The sequence below is a fragment of the Scyliorhinus canicula genome, chromosome 1, assembly GCF_902713615.1.
Source record: "Scyliorhinus canicula chromosome 1, sScyCan1.1, whole genome shotgun sequence".
Classification (NCBI taxonomy): domain Eukaryota; kingdom Metazoa; phylum Chordata; class Chondrichthyes; order Carcharhiniformes; family Scyliorhinidae; genus Scyliorhinus; species Scyliorhinus canicula.
Window position 1 is genome coordinate 35,754,421 of NC_052146.1, and position 18,707 is coordinate 35,773,127.

The 18,707-nt window shown below is 45.7% G+C and overlaps 1 protein-coding gene across 2 annotated transcripts in view; it reads right to left on the bottom strand.

Moving 5' to 3' along the window:
• emid1 (EMI domain containing 1) overlaps window positions 1-18,707 on the bottom strand; it is a 441,840-nt gene that overhangs the window by 142,668 nt on the left and 280,465 nt on the right. For both annotated transcript variants that reach the window (XM_038783630.1, XM_038783542.1), the window contains exons 4-5: window positions 5,856-5,917; window positions 468-612 (exon numbers count right to left, since the gene is read on the bottom strand). In XM_038783630.1, coding sequence (XP_038639558.1) covers window positions 468-612; window positions 5,856-5,917 — 207 coding nt within the window. The remainder of the gene's footprint in view (window positions 1-467; window positions 613-5,855; window positions 5,918-18,707) is intronic.

Consider the following 18,707-nt stretch of genomic DNA (forward strand, 5'->3'; position numbering starts at 1 on the left):
GCTATATAATCTACTGTTAGCTAAAGTAAAAATTTATATTCATATACTTTAGTAACTTGAGGAAGCGGCAAAAATTGAACATTCGTTTATTTTAACTATGTACAGCGTTCTGCATAAAACACCATCTCGCTCCCAGTAATATCCTTGCTGGGAGGATTGGTCTGTCTCGGCCCTGTTTTGGGCCGGTTTTTGTATTAGTACTTTACAAGCTCGTACTCCATGAGTCACACGGGAAGATCAATGATGGTTTCCCCGTGGTCCTCATGGGGGTTATGTCATAAACCAAAGATTATTGCTTGTACTCTCACTTAATTGGGTTGTGCAATGTATGACCGAGAGAGGGTTGTCCAACAAATTACTGCCGTCAAAACTGTTAATCTGAATGAAACATGTGGGAGATTTAGTCCACAAGATCTACATTGTTTTCTTTATAAAAGAAAATATGGATACGTTTTTGTGTTACTGACCTTTTGGTCCCCGAGCTCCAGGCAAGCCTCGTACAGCTGGGGCGCCTCGGAGTTTAACCGTATCTTCAGCTGCTCCTTTAAATGTAAGGTGTCCACGGTTTGTCAACAGAGAGCTGACCGGCTCTGCAGCTGCCAATAAAGCCACCTGTAGTACAAGCACAAGCACAGTGTTTACAAATACTAGTTACAAAATTCCACCATCAGGAAAACTTGAAAAGGGAACCAGAATTGAAATAAATGTAAGGGCTTGTAGTAAACATATACATAGACCATTTAGTTTTAACGTGTACCATCTACAAGATGCACTGCAGTAACTAGCCAAGATTCCTTTTACAGCATCTTCCAAACCCACAACTACCATCTAGAACAGGGGTGGGCAAACTTTTCCGTGCAAGGGCCACATTCAAAAATTCACAATTCACAAAGGGCCGCATAGTATATTAAGTAAAATAATTACTTCACCCGGTTATGATTCTGGGCGCCTCATATAGAACATAGAACAGTACAGCACAGAACAGGCCCTTCGGCCCTCGACGTTGTGCCGAGCAATGATCACCCTACTCAAGTCAATGTATCCACCCTATACCAGTAAGTAACCCAACAGCCCGCCTCCATTAACCTTAAAAAAAATTAAAAAAAAAAAAAAAAAAAATTTTAAAAAAAAATTTTTTTTTTTTTTTTTAATGACTTGGCGGGCCGCAGAAATACCTTTGGCGGGCCGCATGCGGCCCGCGGGCCGTAGTTTGCCCACCCCTGATCTAGAAGGACAAGAGAAGCAGATACCTGGGAATCCCACCACCTGGAGATTCCCCTCCAAGTCACTCACTACCCTGACCTGGAACTATATCGTCATTCCTTCACTGTCGCTGGGGCAACATCCTGGAACTCTCTCCGTAACAGCACAGTGGGTGTACCTATACCTCAAGGACTGCTGAGGTTCAAGAAGGCAGCTCACCACCACCTTCTGAAGGGCAACATAGGGATGGGAAATAAATGCTGGTCTAACCAGCAACACCCACATTCCGTAAATGAATTTTTAAAAATGTACATCTTTTCATTTAGGAACAAAAATAGGGACACTCCGAATGGGGTTTGAATTTCTTACTGTTGGCATACATGGGTTAAAATTGTGAAATAAAAATTTAGCCTACCATCCCAAGATGAAGCATAGCAAAAGCTCAACATGTTTGAACTAGCATTTTACTCCACACGAACCTTCTAGTCTGATCCCACTTTCCTCCTCATCTCCAAAACGTTTCTGAACATTCATCTCTTTCAAACAATTGTACAAATGCTTTCAAAATAATTTATGGACTCTGCATTAATAAATTATGCATGGTAGAGAATTCCACATTCGAACCGCCTGTGAGAATTTGTTTTTCTCGCCCTGCGCCCACTAATTCAGGTGCCTTGAGCTTTACAATTTTTTTTTAAAATTTAGAGCACCCAATTATTTTTTCCAATTAAGGGGCAATTTAGAGTGGCCAATCTACCTATCCTGCACATCTTTGGGTTGTGGGGGTGAAACCCACGCAGACACGGGGAGAATGTGCAAACTCCACACGGACAGTGACCCAGGGTCGGGATTCAAACCCGGGTCCTCAGCGCCGTAGGCAGCAATGCTAACCACTGTGCCACCGTGCTGCCTTGTGCTTGACAATTCACAGGTTTCTTTCATCTATCTGGTCAGGCGTCAAGCATCAACATGTCTCGCAAGGACAGTTCGCCAACACCTGAAACAAATACTTATTCTTCGTATGTTGAGCTCCATTGGTGTTTAACAGGCTAACATCTCTGGCCACTATTGGGACACCACAGCCAAGATTATTCTTGCCCTCACATATCATCTGAATCATAAAGCTAGGGTAAAGGTAGATCTCATCTTCCCCTCACCCAAGAGAAGCGGGGCCCCGCCTTTGTGGGACTAGAGCTTTTGATATTATGGAATAACTTACAGGAAAGTGGATTACTTGACCTTGTCTCAATGAAAGTATAAAACATTTTATAAAGTAAAAACTTCTTTGGGATCGCCATGGCATGTTTCACTGCCCACCCCCCACCCCCAGTAGATGCCGTGGGTCATTTAAATTGCCATTCACTTTGGCAGCACAATGAGATCTTGCCAAGCAGGAGGAGCTGTAAAATCCAGCCATCGTGTAGATTCTTTCAAGATTTAGGTGCTAAAATAAGCCAAGGGACATCAAGAAAGTAATGATCAAACATACAACTATATCATTAGATTTGAGTCCAAAACAGTGATTAGATGTCAACCTGGACTGCACTTGACCAAAATGTCCTTTGCAGATCAAGGGTGAACAATAGGGTTGGTGCAGACTCAATGAGTTGAATGGCCTCCTTCTGTGCTGTTGGGATTCTATGAAATACTGAAACATAAAGAGCAATCCATCCGAATGGGAACAGAGTCCTGTAGTGCGCACTGTTAGCCAGCTGTTTCCCAGTGCTCAGAGCGCTGAGAAGCACCTCGCTATCTAGCGCCCATCCGGACAGATCAGGGGCCTCAATGGGGAGCTCCCTGCGGAGGCTACACTTAGCCTTGTACTCTGTACTGAGGAGCTCCGCTTGTTGTAACTCCTCCGTGCAGCGAGAGTTTGGAAAGCCATTTGTAAATGGTGCCCTGATCTCTTAAACTCCCGATCTGAACCCCGAACACCCTCAAAGACCCAACACACAATAAGGAGTCCCTGAGGACAAACTGGGAAATTTGCCGATATCCTTGATGATTCTTGCTATCGGAAAGGCCATGGTGCCTACATTAATTGATTTGCCCTCAACCAGTGTGGGAGTTATCGCCTGCATTCTCTGCAGTTAAAAAAATTAAGCAATTAATGCAAAATATTACCCCAGGCTTCTCTTAAGCAAGTTTCAAAATTAATTTGCAAGAACACTTAACACCTGTGTGAAGCATCCCAGTCCATTACCATGTGAAAGAAGCAGCATAGTACACGGAACGGATCTGTTCCTCCATTCTTCTACTTCATAGATTTTCAGAAGAAATTCCACAACCGTATCACTGTGTTTAGTACCTTCAGTGTGGCCTACTGGCTTATCACAAACAATTGGCAGTGCACACAATTTACATGTTACGTTAATCCCTCAAGTTATTTAATTGTTTTGCAAAAATTGTTGATTGGGATCTAGAATTCTCCTCCCTGTTTCCAGAATTTAAACACGGTTAGAACAGATTATAATCATCAAAAACAGCTTCCCCGTCACCTCGGCAACCTTTAGGAATGAGCAGCAAAATATCCATATCCCATGGAAAAAATTGAGAAATAAAACAGCAATTAAAAATGGTGACAAACCATTGGGATTTATTTCTAGTGGGTATATATTCAAAAGTCGTTCTGTTAAACCTGCCTAGGATTATGGTCAGGCTGCATTTAGAATACTGAACACAGTTCTCATCTCTGTTATATTTTAAAAATGCATAGAAACACTGGTAAACTTGCAAAAAAGATTTACAAGGATTATACCAGCTGAAAGGTTCCAGCTATGGCGAAAGATTGATTAGATTGGGCCTTTTTCCATTGAAAAGGGAAGAATTGGAGGTGATTGAATAGAGGTCTTTAAAATCACGAAGGGATTCAACAAGGTAGCTGTAAACAGAATGTTCCCGTATGTGGGTGAATTTAAAACTATGGGTTGGATTTTATGATTCCCCCACTGCTGTACTTGGAGGCAGGGCAGCTTGTAAAATAAACTGGGTGGCCCTCCTACCCCCGGCATTACAGTGAGCAGGGAAGGTGATATCAAGAATCTTAGATTAGATTTATTGTCATGTGTACCGAGGTACAGTGAAAAGTATTGTTCTGTGTACACGCAAGTCAGATCTTTCCATACATGTAAAACATAGGACATACGATAAATACAAAATGTAAATACATAGACATAGGCTGAAGCATACGGAGTGTAGTGCTGCTCAGTACAGAAGATGCGTGGAAAGATCAGTTCAGTCCATAAGAGGGTCATTCAGGAGTCTGCTAACAGCAGGGAAGCTATTTTTGAACCTGTTGGTGCGTGTTCTCAGACTTTTATATCTCTTGCCGATGGAAGAGGTTGGAAGAAAGAATATCTCGGATGGGAGGGGTTTTTGATTATGCTGTCTGCATAATCCCAAGGCAGTGGGAGATATAGACAGAGTCAATGGATGGGAGGCGGATTTGTGACTGTAGCTTCTTACGGTCTTGGGCTGAGCAGTTGCCATACCAAGCTGTGATGCAGCCAGATAGGATGCTTTCTGTGATGTATCTGTAAACATTGGTAAGACTCAATGTGGACTTGCTGAAGTTCCTCAGTTTCCAGAGGAAGTATAGACATTGTTGTGCTTTCAGAGTTGTAGCGTTGTTGTGGGTGGACCAGGACAGATTGTTGGTGATGTGCACACCTAGGAACCATCTCTACCTCAGCACCATTGGTGCAGACAGGGATGTGTACAATACATCGCTTACCCACCTTTAGGCCTATTGAGAGCCAATGAACGGCCACTTAATGTTTCATTTATGCACGGCAAGGGGGGGGGGGGGGGGGGAACAGATAGGTAGGCCAGGCCTTTCATGCACAGGTAATGTTGGGCAGGAAGGGGGAGAATACTCCCTCCTTTTGGCAGAGGGGATGGGTCTTCCACTCACTCTAAAACAATTAAGGCTGCTCCCAGCCTGGGTAAAATCACTGTGGGGGCAGCTGGGTTTCGGGTGGGTGGGCTGACGATCAAAGTTTTAGCCAGGTTTTGTAGTCCCTTGTGAAATCCCACCCCCATGGCTGTAAGTACAAGATCGTTCTAATGAGCTCAATAGCGAAATGAAGAGGCATTTGTTCCCTCAGAGGGAGAACTCCCACCTCCAGAAAGTGGTTGAGGCAAGCAGCTTAGATGCTTTCAAAGCAAACCAGACGGGGTAGGCAAATGAAAAGCGAATGAAAAGATATGTTGATGAGCCCAGATGAGGCAGATGGAAAGGTGTACATGTGCAGACTACTTGGTTCCAATGGCCCGTGTCTATAATTTCAAACATCTTGGAATTCAATAATTTAATATTTTTGGGGCAGCACGGTAGCATAGTGGTTAGCACAGTTCCTTCACAGCTCCAGGGTCCCAGGTTCGATTCATGGCTTAGGTCACTGTCTATGCAGTGTCTGCACGTTCTCCCCGTGTCTGCGTGGTTTCCTCCGGGTGCTCCGGTTTCCTCCCACAGTCCAAAGATGTGTACGGTTAGGTGGATTGGTCATGCTAAATTGCCCTTAGGTTAGGTGGGTTACTGGGTGGAGGTGTGGGCTTAAGTAGGATGCTCTTTCCAAGAGCTGGTGCGGACTCGGTGGGCCGAAAGGCCTCCTTCTGCACTGTAAATTCTATGAATCTATGAATAAACATACCTTAGCCTCCAGTGTCCCCAAGCGGTCTGTCAGCTGAGAAATTTTAGTGCAGTTCAAACAATCTGCAAGAGAAAAGCTTTTCAATCACAATTTGAAGTATTTTTTTCAATGACAAAACAAACAAACATAGGAAGTGGATTATTCTGTGAAAAATCAATAAAAGCCATGCCTTGCTATGCAGCAATGAATAACACTTCAAGTTACTCTTTAACTTGATTTGAATTACATTCGAAACCCCCAGTCAAATCATGATTCAGATTTTGCAGTTAGCAGTGAAGCGTCGGCACTCGCCACTGACCTTGAAGGGAGCTGTGCACAAGTTTGAATCTGTCGCCAAGACCAGGGGATCTTCAGGCAACCAGCAACAGTGATGGCATCAAACACGGTAAACAGCCAACCGCGTTGAAGTATTCTCACAGACAGTAAACTGCGGAGCAAAACCACTCAATTTTTCACTTTTAAATGAAATATTTGCAGAGAGTAAAATATATGATTGTGCCATGTAACAAGTGGTCAAAATAGAAATTGTGAATGTTTCTGTTGCGAGGGAGACATTTGACGTTCCACAAATATCAAATTAGCTTTCCAGATGCAGTAAGATTGTTGAACAATAATAAAGAACTGTGGTGATCCATTATAAACCGAATTACACCTCATTCAACAAGGTGTGAGCTCTCAGGGGTTTTTACAATAAGACTGTGGTGGGATTTTCCAGCCATTCCCGCTGATTTGATCCTCTGGTCCCGCTGAGAACAACCCCCCTCTAGGGGTTCCCCGGTGATGGAGGATCCTGCCACCAGCCAATGGCGGGTTGCCTCTGCTGCCCGCAAAACATGCTGCGTGGAGAGGGGGGGGGGGGGGGGGGGGGGGGGAAAGAGCTAGTTTCTATCAGAAATAAAAACAGAAAATGCTGGAAATACACTATAGTTCCAGTAGAATCTGTGGAGAGAGAGAATTAATATTTCAGTTTAAGCATCTTTCTTTCTTCAGACCCTGTTTTTATTTCAGGTTTCCAGCATCCACTGTATTTTGCTTTTGCTCTAGTTTCCATCAGCTGAGTGGTTTCTACTTGATTGCAATCTGGGATGACTTCAATGACTCATCCTGTCGGGGACTGTAGAATCATTGACAGCTATCTCTGGATTTACGCATTTAACTGCTCTGTGCAGACTTCTAGAAGTTGTTGTCCGAAATAAAACTGGCCTGTATTTTGCGGTCGAATTGGTGGTGGAACTGTCCGCAATCACTGTTCTTGCTCTGGCAAAATCCAGGCCAATGTTATGCCTGTTCTGCATTACTTTAGTTCGATTCCATGAAGTCTGCTAACCAAGTGAACCATTGGGGACATGAAGTGTTCTCCCAAAGTTCACTGCTCCAGTTAAGAAACAAAGAACTTAAGTTCCATATTAATTGCTTCATGGTTCCAAAACACAAAAGTTGAACGTAATGTTCTTACAGTACCTGTTATGCACACGTAGCAAGATGGGCTGATTTAATTTTCTCTTTAATCAGGCTCCTGAACTAGAACCTGATTGCAAAATCTTATCCCTCGTCATGCAAACAAGCAAACCATTTGCAGCAACATTCACCTCCGCCAGGAGCCAACTGTGATGAGCCAACAGTTTAATTAAAACAGAGGGGGGCAGAAGCAAGTTTGAGTTCAGTTGCAGTCCAGTCAACTTAAAATGCTGCATTCTCAACGCTGATTTAAAGAACACACTAACTATTTCCCGCAATGAATCAGAGAAAAAGGTGAGAGTGAGGAGATTAAGTCACTGTACAGCGATTAAGCACTTTGACCGGAGGCACAATTTTCCTTTGATTTTCATTCTTTTTGTCCTTGTGGAATAAAATATTTAGGATTTACTGCAAACTTACAATTTACTGTCAACTCAATTACAGGAATATTATTTTATTAAGTTGTGCACGCAGTCAGATAATGAATTATTTCCCTGTCTTAGAGTTTGCTGTAAATAGATTTGGTTCCATTAATCTTTACTTCAACACATCACTTCCTGCAGGTTACACCCAGGCATTTTCCACTTGGCTGGAGATGGAGAAACATGATGAAGTCGAGATGTTGGGTCACCGTTTCTTGTCTTTTTTTGGATAAATTTAGAGTGCCCAATTCATTTTTTCCAAGTTAGCGTGGCCAATCCATCTAACCTGCACATCTTTGGGTTGTGGGGGTGAAACCCACGCAGACACGGGGAGAATGTGCAAACTCCACACAGCACCGTTCCTTGTTAACATTACACTAATAATTCATCTGGTCATTTATGAGGAACAAGCAGAGTAAATTGCCATGTAAACTGCCACATTGTTATGAAGAACCAAACATGGTTCACTTAATAATCTTCAGATAAAGAAAGCTGCCATCCCTGCCTCGTTTGGTTGATACCAGACTTCAGACTCACATCACATGGGCTGACTCTGACTCGATGGGCCAAATTGCCTCCTTCTGCAGTGTATGTTCTATGTTTCGCTGGGACTTGCCTAACAAACCATTCAACTGCATTAGAGATGGGCAATAAACACGTCCTTGCCTGCATCATCCTCATCACAAAGGCAAATTTGGAAGAAAAATCAATGGAGATTACAATATGGTGAGAACACACAAAAATCCAGAGAGAAGAAATAGCTATTCAGCCTATTAGTCTCATCCCAAGGTTATTCGGCCATGAACTTTCCTTTCAAACCACTTGCTGATGTCCAATATTCAGAGTAATTTGAGAGTTGCTTGCCTTTCTTCCTTTGAAACAGACCAGGCAGTACGATGAATATTTCGTCCCCCAGCTCAACTACTCAACATGTTCTGCTCTGTCTCCCAGCTTAAAGATGTCAGTTTACCCAGAATTAACTACTTTCTCTGCAAATTTGCTCCACACATCCACTAGCCTTTGGGGAGATGGGCTCCTACAATTTGCATACATGTTTTCTAGCCCCACGTTCAGTGTTGAAGTTAACTACTTTTCCTGCCCTATCCTCGTCTATAGCTTTCATGATTTTAAAGACCTGAATCACGTTCCCCACGCATTATGCATTTAGATGTTCGAGCCTCAAATTTCAAATGCCTCACATCATCCCCAGCAATTTTTTTGATCCCTTTTTAATGAATCTAAATCCTTTCGAAAGTAGTGGAAAAATATCATGTGCTAGAAATCCAGTGATGGACTCACCATTAGCCTGCCTTGCAATGAAAGCTTTTTCCTCAGATGCACACAGTTCCTGATTTATGTTACTAGTAACAGATTCACATGAATGGGAGTCTCAGGGCGGGATTCTCCGTTTCGCAGACAAAGGGCGGGATTATCCGGCCGCGTCCGCCCGGCGACTGGAGAATCTGGCCCGAGGTCAATGGACTTCTCCATTGTCTGCGTCTTGCCTGTGGCGTTCTTGCAGTGGGCGGGGCAGAAGAATCCAGCCCTAAGTGTTAATGCCGGGACAGAATCGGCGGACTTCTACGACAGCAAAATTAGACCCAGTACCAGAGCAAATCTTGAATTGTTGATGGGCTAGCACCAGCACCATGCGGATAATGAGCGATCCCAATGAAAAATGGTGTCGGATTCACCGGGGTCAGGATTGGCACTCAGGAGGCTGACAAGCTGCAGCTGCATATTAGCACTCCACTCCCTAAACACACACATCCCTGCGAACAAGATGGCACTGGTTACGCTGGAGCATGCCCATCCCGTTGATGGGTTGGTTGGGACCACTGGATTCCTAAGGGGGTGGCCTGGTTTGTGTGTGTGGGGGGGGGGGACACCCATATGACACATCACTAATGGTGCTCTGTGTCTGTCAACCCCTATCCCACCGCCCACCTCCTGGCCATCTCGGCTACTCCCCACAGCCCTCGCAGAGACCTCTCGGCCAGCAGCACAACTGTCAACAAACTATGGTGATGTTGGACACTTTTCGTACCCCCTCCCTCTCCCTCAGGCACGGTAGTACAGTGGGTAATACAGTTGCTTCACAGTGCCAGGGTCCTAGAGTCGATTCCTGGCCTGGGACACTGTCTGTGCGGAGTCAGCACTTTCTCCCCGTGTCTGCGTGGGATTCCTCCGGGTGCTCCGGTTTCCTCCCACAAGTCCCGAAAGATGTGGGGCTGGATTCTCCATTATTGGGTCTATGTCCCCACACCGGCGTCAAAACAGTAGAGTTTTACGCCTGAAAGTCCTGGATTAAAGGGACACAAATTCCCAGCCCTGCAGGGGGCTAGCAGGGACCCGGAGTAAATCTCGCAGCTTTTGCTGCAGATTCAGCCCCCCACACTTCCGGGTTGGAAACCGTGCAGACGCACGGTGGCGGCTTCCAGCGGCCGCGCCGTGCTCCAAGGCGGACTCGGACTGTGGAGCTAGACCCACAAAAGAGAGCCCCGATCGGCCGCACGCCCGACCCTCAACCCCTGCACAAACATTCCCCGGCCACCTATAAGGCCTCCCCGGCCTCTGATCCGTCCGCCCCCGACCAGGGCAGCCATTGACTGAGTCTGCAGCCGCCACACGGGTATCCAGACCAGCTGGAGCAGGTTAGTTTGACGATAAAGGGAAAATATTTCTTACAGTGGTTGACTATTATTAACACTGGTTAGAGGTGCAAAAGCTACATGGCCTCACCTCTGAGGGTGTCATTATCTCCTTGAAGAGGATGTTCTCCACATATGGCATTCCTGATGTTGTCATCTCTGATTACAGACCACAATTTACCAACGAGTGTGTCAATCCTTCACAAAGTCGCATGGATTTGAGCATGCCACAAGCAACCTGCAATACCAAAATCTAATGGAGAAGCTGAACCAGGATTGTGTATAGTCAAAACCCTCTTGAAGAAGAAAGACAACTTTGCGCTTGTGCTGCTTCATTATTGCTGGACACTGTTATGTAGTGAGTTTGCCCCGTGTGAGTTTCTAATGGGACGCAAGCTAAAGACCCAACTTCCTTTCCACCAAACGTCATGGTGAAAGACCACGATAGAGTTCGGAAGAAACATACCAAGCAAATGGTTAAACAGAGTCACAGGGTTCAAGGTCTTCCAATTCTTGGAAGGGGAGACAGTGTATGAATCAGAGAACACAAGATGTAGGAGCAGAAGTATCGAGTCAGCTCTGCCATTCAATGAGAACATGATTGGTCTGACCAGAGCTGTGAAATTGAGAAGTTAAAAGAACCAAGATCGTATCTGGTCAAGACATAGTTATGTATCAGTGGGCGGAACGGTGACACAGTGGTTAGCACCGATGCCTCACAGCGTCAGGGACGCAAACTCGATTCTGGACTTGGGTCACTGTCTGTGCGGAGTCTGCACCTTCTCCCCGTCTCTGCGTGGGTTTCCTTCGGGTGCTCCGGTTTCATTACCCATGATCAATGTGCGAGGTTACGTGGGTAGGGCGAGGAAGTGGGCCTAGGTAAAGTGCTTTTTTGGAGGTTCAGTGCAGACTCGATGGGCAGAATGGCCTCCTTATGCACTGTAGGGATTCAATGGCTCTTTCAGTCTGGCATCATTCGAAGGAACAGCTCTACCCTAATCACAAAAGATTGGTAAATTCAAGTTCAGTTATTCTCTGCAGAACTGAAAAATCAGCGAAGTGAGATTCTTCCGGGGCCGCTACCTGATATTATTCCAGTGAGTGCATCCCTGCTTTCTGAAATAGATGCTTACAGTGCTGCACACATCATGAGCACTTGGCGTTCCAATGTTATTCCACTGCTGCGAAATGTTCCATCTTTTCCAATTGTTGTGCTTCTGCGATTTCACAATTCATCCCTCCAGGCTTGTCCTGAAATCCGAGGGCATTTCTCCATAGGGAAATTTTCACAAGAGTTTTTTCCCATTTCTTTTGAATATTTACTTATTTACTGGTTAGAAAACTATTGGAGATATCATAGATTTCATAGTACGATAAAAATATTTACTGATTTTTAAGAACTATATTCTCCCTTTTTTGCCATAAGGCAGTTATTCATGCTGTGAGCGGTTATTTACGTGCTGGCAACCCACTAGAACAATGCTTAAATTGTCCTCTTGTTTGCGTAAGTCTTGACAGTGAGGTCCAGTAGGTTATTCAACCATGGGCGATGCAACCTCTAATTTTTTAGTAGTGTGCAGGCAATTTGTTTAAATGCGTGCGCCCTTTTATGTTGATCTTGTTTGGCCTGTACAAGAATTGTTGCATAATCATGCAGCTTAAAGGGAATATTGATCAGAGTGTGGAAGGGGTTGGATGTGTCCTTAGTGTCTAATTGTTGATCTGGAGGGCAGCATGGTGGCGCAGTCGGTTAGCCCTGCAGCCTGCTGAGGTCCCAGGTTCAATCCCAGCTCTGGGTCACTGTCAATGTGGAGTTTGCACATTCTCCCCGTGTTTGCGTGGGTTTCACCCCCACAACCCAAAGATGTGCCGGTTAGGTGGATTGGCCACGCTAAATTGCCGCTTAATTAGAAATAATCAATTGGGTACTCTAAATTTATTTTAAAAAAACGTATGCCAAGGTGCAGTATTATCTCACTTTGCTCAGATCAGGTGCTTCAGCCCAAAACCGGGATGAGAATTTGTAACGTCGTAGCCTGTATGCATAGTAAAACGCTGCACATTACATTATTCCATGGAGTTTTCTGAATCACAAATTCCTTACCTTTCTTATTTTCTCTACCAAACACAAACAAACACGGCTTTCGCTCAAGACCTCCATGGACAGCGATGGAAAACTCACTTTCAGCCTATTATTGGTGGCAGGGCTTCTATTCAGCGTGGGGTTTTGACCTCGATCTGTCAATGTAAATCCTGTTTCCGAGTTCTGAATCAAAGGAGGCATTAATGAGATCCCCCCTCTGAGGCAGGAATCACGCTGGTACTGAATCAGATACACGTGGAAACTTGCCAGTCTAAACTGGCAAAAGATATTTTACTGCTTTCCTCTGGCCAGCTACAGTTCTCGTCTTCACCTTGCCGTACAGTGCGTGTGGTTCACTGCGTATCTTTCAGACAAAGGTGCAATGTGTCTTTTTCCATTTCTCCCAGTTTTATCCCCTGCTCAGAAAACATCGACTCCTTGCTGGAATGTACGGGCTGCGAGATCCCTTTTGTTAATCCCCCAAGTGGTTGCTCTTTACATTCAAGTAAGGGAGCGTTGACAGCCTATTCAATTTTATAGCCAGCAAAACTGTGTCCAATCCTAACTTCACTCAACACCCTACACAGATGCGCTTCCAAAAAAAAACACTGGACTGTTTTCTCGTCTGTAACCAAAGTTAGCTGTAACCGTTCCACCACTGCATCATTAAATGAGATCAAACTGGCCCAATGACTGCATGGCTAGGATTGTGTGCCAGCGACGGATCTTCTCTTCTCACTGGTGGAAGTCTCGATGTAGCTCCTGTGGGTGAGGTGCAATACTACTTTAAGTGCCGATAGGCACATAACAGGTAATTGTCAGGCATTCCATAGGATTTAGGATCCTGGGGGAGGGGCGCGGGAGGGGGTGCGGACAGAAACCTGCTCCCCTCCTCCCAAGAACTGCCAGCCAATATCAGGCCTGAGGCTCTCCATTGCCCAACAGTGGCATCGCGATTGGTGGCTGCTGCCAATGATGCTTCAAGGCCCAGCCCAAGCATTGCCACAGGATCCCTGGACATTGGGGTGCGGAGTGGAGTGGGGATCATGGAGTGGAAAGTGAGACACTGGAGGGGCAGACTATGGGAACTGGGGGCAAGGGCAGAGGGGCTGCTTGCCCCGACCTCCCCTTCTCAATGCCGGGTTACTCTATCAGGCACAGAGTGCCTGAAACCCCCCACCCCAAACCCCCACCCCCTCCCCCCAACCCACAATCAACTGCCTCCCTCCCAAAAATATGACCCAAGCAAACCCAACAAGAGCTTGATTGGCATCTTGTGGGCAGGATTCCCGCATCGGGCCGTTCTCACTCCCAACTTCCTCGCAGCAGGAAGACATCGCGGGTACGCCCACTCAATTTTCCTGCCTCCCCCCTGACATAATATACACCAGTGTATCATGGTGCAGACACACACTGATGGACACACACAGGGACCAATCAACATGTACAAACACCGCAGCCAATCACCAGTTAGAATACACACACACTATAAAGGCAGAGGGCACCACGGTTCCCGCTCATTCTGGGTGCTGCCTCTGAGTGTAACAAGAACTCATCCAGCCCAGCACAGACTTACAACACGTGCTGAGACAATCAACTGGTTCGGACAAGGCTTAGGTCTCTAGTTTAAGTTAGCATCATTTAGACCCACAGTCATCGTGTGTTAGTTAGTTAGAAGTAGTTAATAAAATTGAGTTGAACCTTCATCAGTGTTGGAAGTGTCTGTTCATCTCTCAAGTCTACACTAGCCAACACTTCACCCCCAACCATCAGATGGAGTATAACATGGGTAAATGTGAATTTGTCCACTTCGGGAGAAAGAGTAGAAAAGCGGTATAGTTCTATTGGAGAAAGATTACAGAACTCGGTGGTGGATAGGGACCTGGGTGTCCTGGGTGTACATGAATGAAATAAAATTAGTATGCAGGTACAGCAAGAGGAATGGAGTATAAAATAAGGAATTTTTACTGTAGCCATACAAGGCCTTGGTAAGACCACATCTGGAATACTGTGTAGTTTTGGTCTCCTTATTAGAAAAAATATTTAATTGCATTACAGAGAAAGCAGTTCAGAGAAGGTTCAGTCGACTCATGCCTGAGATGAAGAATTTATCTTATCTGCACTGTAAATTCTACGATTCTATGATCCTAATCCAGAGTCCCTACAGTGTAGATGGAGGCCATTCAGCCCATTGAGTTTGCACCAACCAGCTGAAAGAGCACCCTACCTAAGCCCACACCTTTTAAAAAAATATTTTTTACTCTCCTTCTTTTTCACATTTTCTCCCAAATTTACACCCACCAACAATAAACAATAATCAGCAACAAATATGTCATTCCCCATATCAATAACAACGATCCCATCCTCCCACCAAACCCCAAACATTAGCCCGCATGTTCACATAAACAAGTAACAAAAAGGAATCAGGAATCACCCAGTCACCCTTAATACACACAGTCCCCCTCCCCCCAACCCTCCCATCCATCCCCCCAACTAATGTTCGATGTTATCCAGTTCTTGAAAGTGCATGATGAATAATGCCCATGATTTGTAGAACCCCTCCATCCTTTCCCTCAGTTCAAACTTAACCTTCTCAAGAGTCAAGAATTCCAACAGGTCCTCCCACCACGTTCATATGTTTTGGTCCTGTCCAAAGCTAGAGAATTACTGGAAGGAGGTTTTTAGGGTAATGTCAGGGCACAGAGTGGAGAGGCTGCTCTCCATCCCAACAAAATCTGCCATTGGGCGATCAATGAGGCGAAGGCTACGATATCTGCCTCCGCACCCGTTTCCAACCCTGGCTGGTTCGACACCCCGAATATGGCCTCCCGGGGACCCGGGTCCAGTTTCATGTGCACCACCTTGGAAACTACCCTAAAAACCTCCTTCCAGTAATCCTCTAGCATTGGACAGGACCAAAACATATGAACGTGGTAAGCCCACACCTTCACCCTATCTCTGTAACCCCACCTAACCGTTACATCTTTGAACACTAAGGGGTATATTAGCATGGCCAATCCACCCAACCTGCACAATTTGGACTGTCGGAGCACCTGGAGGAAACCCTGGAGGAAACCCACGCAGACACGTGCAAACTCCAGACAGAGTCACCGTAGGCTGGAATTGAAACCGTGTCCCTGGCACTGTGAGGCAGCAGTACTAACCACTGTGCCACCATACCGCCTAGAAAGATTAACTGGTTGGACCTGTATACATTTCTCAGCGAGTTGTTAGTCTGTGGAGTTTTCTTCCCCTGAAAGTAGTGGAGGCTCAGTCTTTAAATTGAATCAAAGCAAAGCTGGAGACCAGGGACTCGAGAGTTATGATGGGATGCAGACAGGAAAGTGGAGCTGAGACAATTGCCAGGTCAGAAATAGCCATATCGAATGGGCTCAGAAGGGCCAAATGGCCTACTCCTCCTCCCACATTCCTAAGAAATGCAGTCTCTATTATTTTGCAGGCAAACCTAACAGTCAATGCGCACATAAAAGGAGACAAATGACTAGCTAATTTGTCTTGCTTATGAATCACTGCTGGCCAGGAAAATCTCCTCTGTTCATTTTTGAATAGCACCAAGGGATTTTATTTTTACATTCACATGAGCCCACAGACATGGACTCAATTAATGTCATATCTGAAAAGCAGCGGGCTGGATTCTCTGCTCCCTCAGCCACGTGTTTCTCAGTGGCACGTCATTCCCTGGCTGCAGGATTCTAGTCTCCTTCGGCTTGTCAATGCGATTCTCATTGGAGCCACCCCATGCCGCTGGGAAATGAATGAAAAAATGAAATGAAAATCGCTTATTGTTACAATTAGGCTTCAAATGAAGTTACTGTGAAAAGCCCCCAGTCGCCACATTCCGGCGCCTGTTCGGGGAGGCTGGTACGGGAATTGAACCTACTGGGCTGCCTTGGTCTGCTTTAAAAGCCAGCTCTGTAGCCCTGTGCTAAACCAGCCCCTATGTAGGTGCGCTGCCAACGGGAAAGTGAATTGGACCGGCCGGAGAATTCTGGCCAGCACCTCTAACCGTGCAGCAGTCTCTCACTAGTGCAGTACAGGGAAGCTTGAAAAAGCTCAGGGAAAAAGGTGTAAGCACTGAGCCAAGCTGTCTCTTAAGAAATCTGACTTAAGCTGTATGTGTCTTTACAGGAACAGGTGGGACCCAGAATCTCATTGAGAATGGTCATTCCTCACATTTGAGTTGCGACATTGAGTGCCAGTCAAGTATTCAATCATAGACCATCAAAGCTGCGCCCAATTTGCCTCCTTATACTGCTCTTTCCAGTAGTTGACACTGAAGATTTAGGAATAGGATCTCTCCACAATTATTCCCCAAGCTGGCCTGGATGCCAAGTGTTGTCCCCGGCACGTAACTCAGCAAAGTGCAGGGATTAAAGCTTGAATCTTCCAACACTGTAGGGTTCAACAGCACATTCCATTTCCACTGATACAATGTGGGAAGCCTACTTTGAACGTTAACATTTGTACCTGACAATTAATGCGGACTCAGTAATTTTATTTAATCAACCTATTTTGGACAGCAATAAACATGCAAATGAGAACCTTAAACCTTTTGAGAGTACATGCCTATATTTAGAAGGGAAATAGGACCTGTCCAGGGAACTATAGACCAATCAGAGTTTGGAAAACTAATTGAATCTCTGCTTAAGGAGAAAATAGGAAAACAGCTAGAAATCAAAAACATTATAATGAAATGAAATGAAAATGAAAATCGCTTATTGTCACAAGTAGGCTTCAAATGAAAAGCCCCTAGTCGCCACATTCCGGCGCTTGTTCGGGGAGGCTGGTACAGGAATAGTCAACATGGATTTCCAAAGGGAATGTCTTGCTTGCCCAATCTCATGATAACTATAGAATGCAGACAAGGGTAATGTATCTAGATTTCCAAAAAGCCTTTGATAAAGTACCACATAATAGCCCAATGATAGGGTTGCCAATTGTGATTAAATTTATTCCTAAAGGTTCCCAATTACGATCAACTATATTCCTGGAGGCTGCCGCCGGTAATCAGATTTACTCTTGGAGGTTTCATCACATGACTTGTCCCCCCAGACAATCATCGGTCAACTTATCCAGCCTTATGACGCACTGGGCTGGATTCTCCTCCGTCAATGTGCTGACACCAACGGAGGGCCTGTGGGCAAATCGGCACCTCACCCGCACTGATTCCGCTACCGGTGAGGGGCTAGCACCGGCGCCGCGTGAAACACCTGCAAAACGTGCGGAAAATGGTTGGAGAATCATGGGTCCGTGCTGGACATGCGCAAAGCTGACAAGCTGCAACCACGCGTACGCCTATACCCCTCACACACGCACCGATTGCGCCGGAAAAGATGACGGCAATTGTGCTGCACCACGTACCCGTCCACCCAACCCCATAGCCCTCCACCTGGTCACTACTCCCCCAGCTCTGGCAGAAGCCCCACCGGCCAGCGTCATGGCTCTCGGCGGAGTGTGGCGCGCTGGACACTGCCTGCATGCCATCTCTCTCTCTCCGCAGCCGCCACACCAGGCTCACGACCGCTGAGACCACATGTGGCCCGCGCCGTCGGGAACTTGGTCCATCGGAGGCAGAGCATTGCGGGTGGGCCTGCAAATGTTATTCAAACGGGGTTGAAATGCGCGTGTCTCAATGACGCTGATTTGTAGGGGGCGGAGCATCGTCAAACTGGCGCCTGCCGCAATTTCAGCATCAGGAGCCATTCTTCGCCGAATCGCTGTTTCTGATTTTGGCTTCGGGGAACGGAGAATCCCGCCCAATGCTTTCCTATGAAAATTGGAAAAAGACTCATTGCCCAATTGGCTTGACGGTCAGTCAAAAGATCCACCCCCTCCCTCCCTATTTTCAATATTTCTATATCTGGCAAAGAGAAATATTCAAATAAATTAATTTTTTAAAGATCCTTTTTCAATGTCTCGATGATTTTCCTCCAGGATCGCACACAGCCGGGTCCTGGCCATTGATCTTCAATTCCTGGAGACTCTGGGCCAATCCTGGATGGTTGGCATGAGCGTGTGGAGTCAGGGGACAAGTAGCTAATGGGTAAACTGGCTGAGTGAAAAGCAGACTGTAGAGTGTAGGAGCGAAGGTTAGCTATTCAGGGTGGCAATGCATTGGAAGTGGGTCCCACAAGGATTAGTGCTGGAAACACTGTTGTTCTGAATTAATATAAATCATTTGGACTTTGGAATAAAAAGCAACATTCCGAAAGTTGCA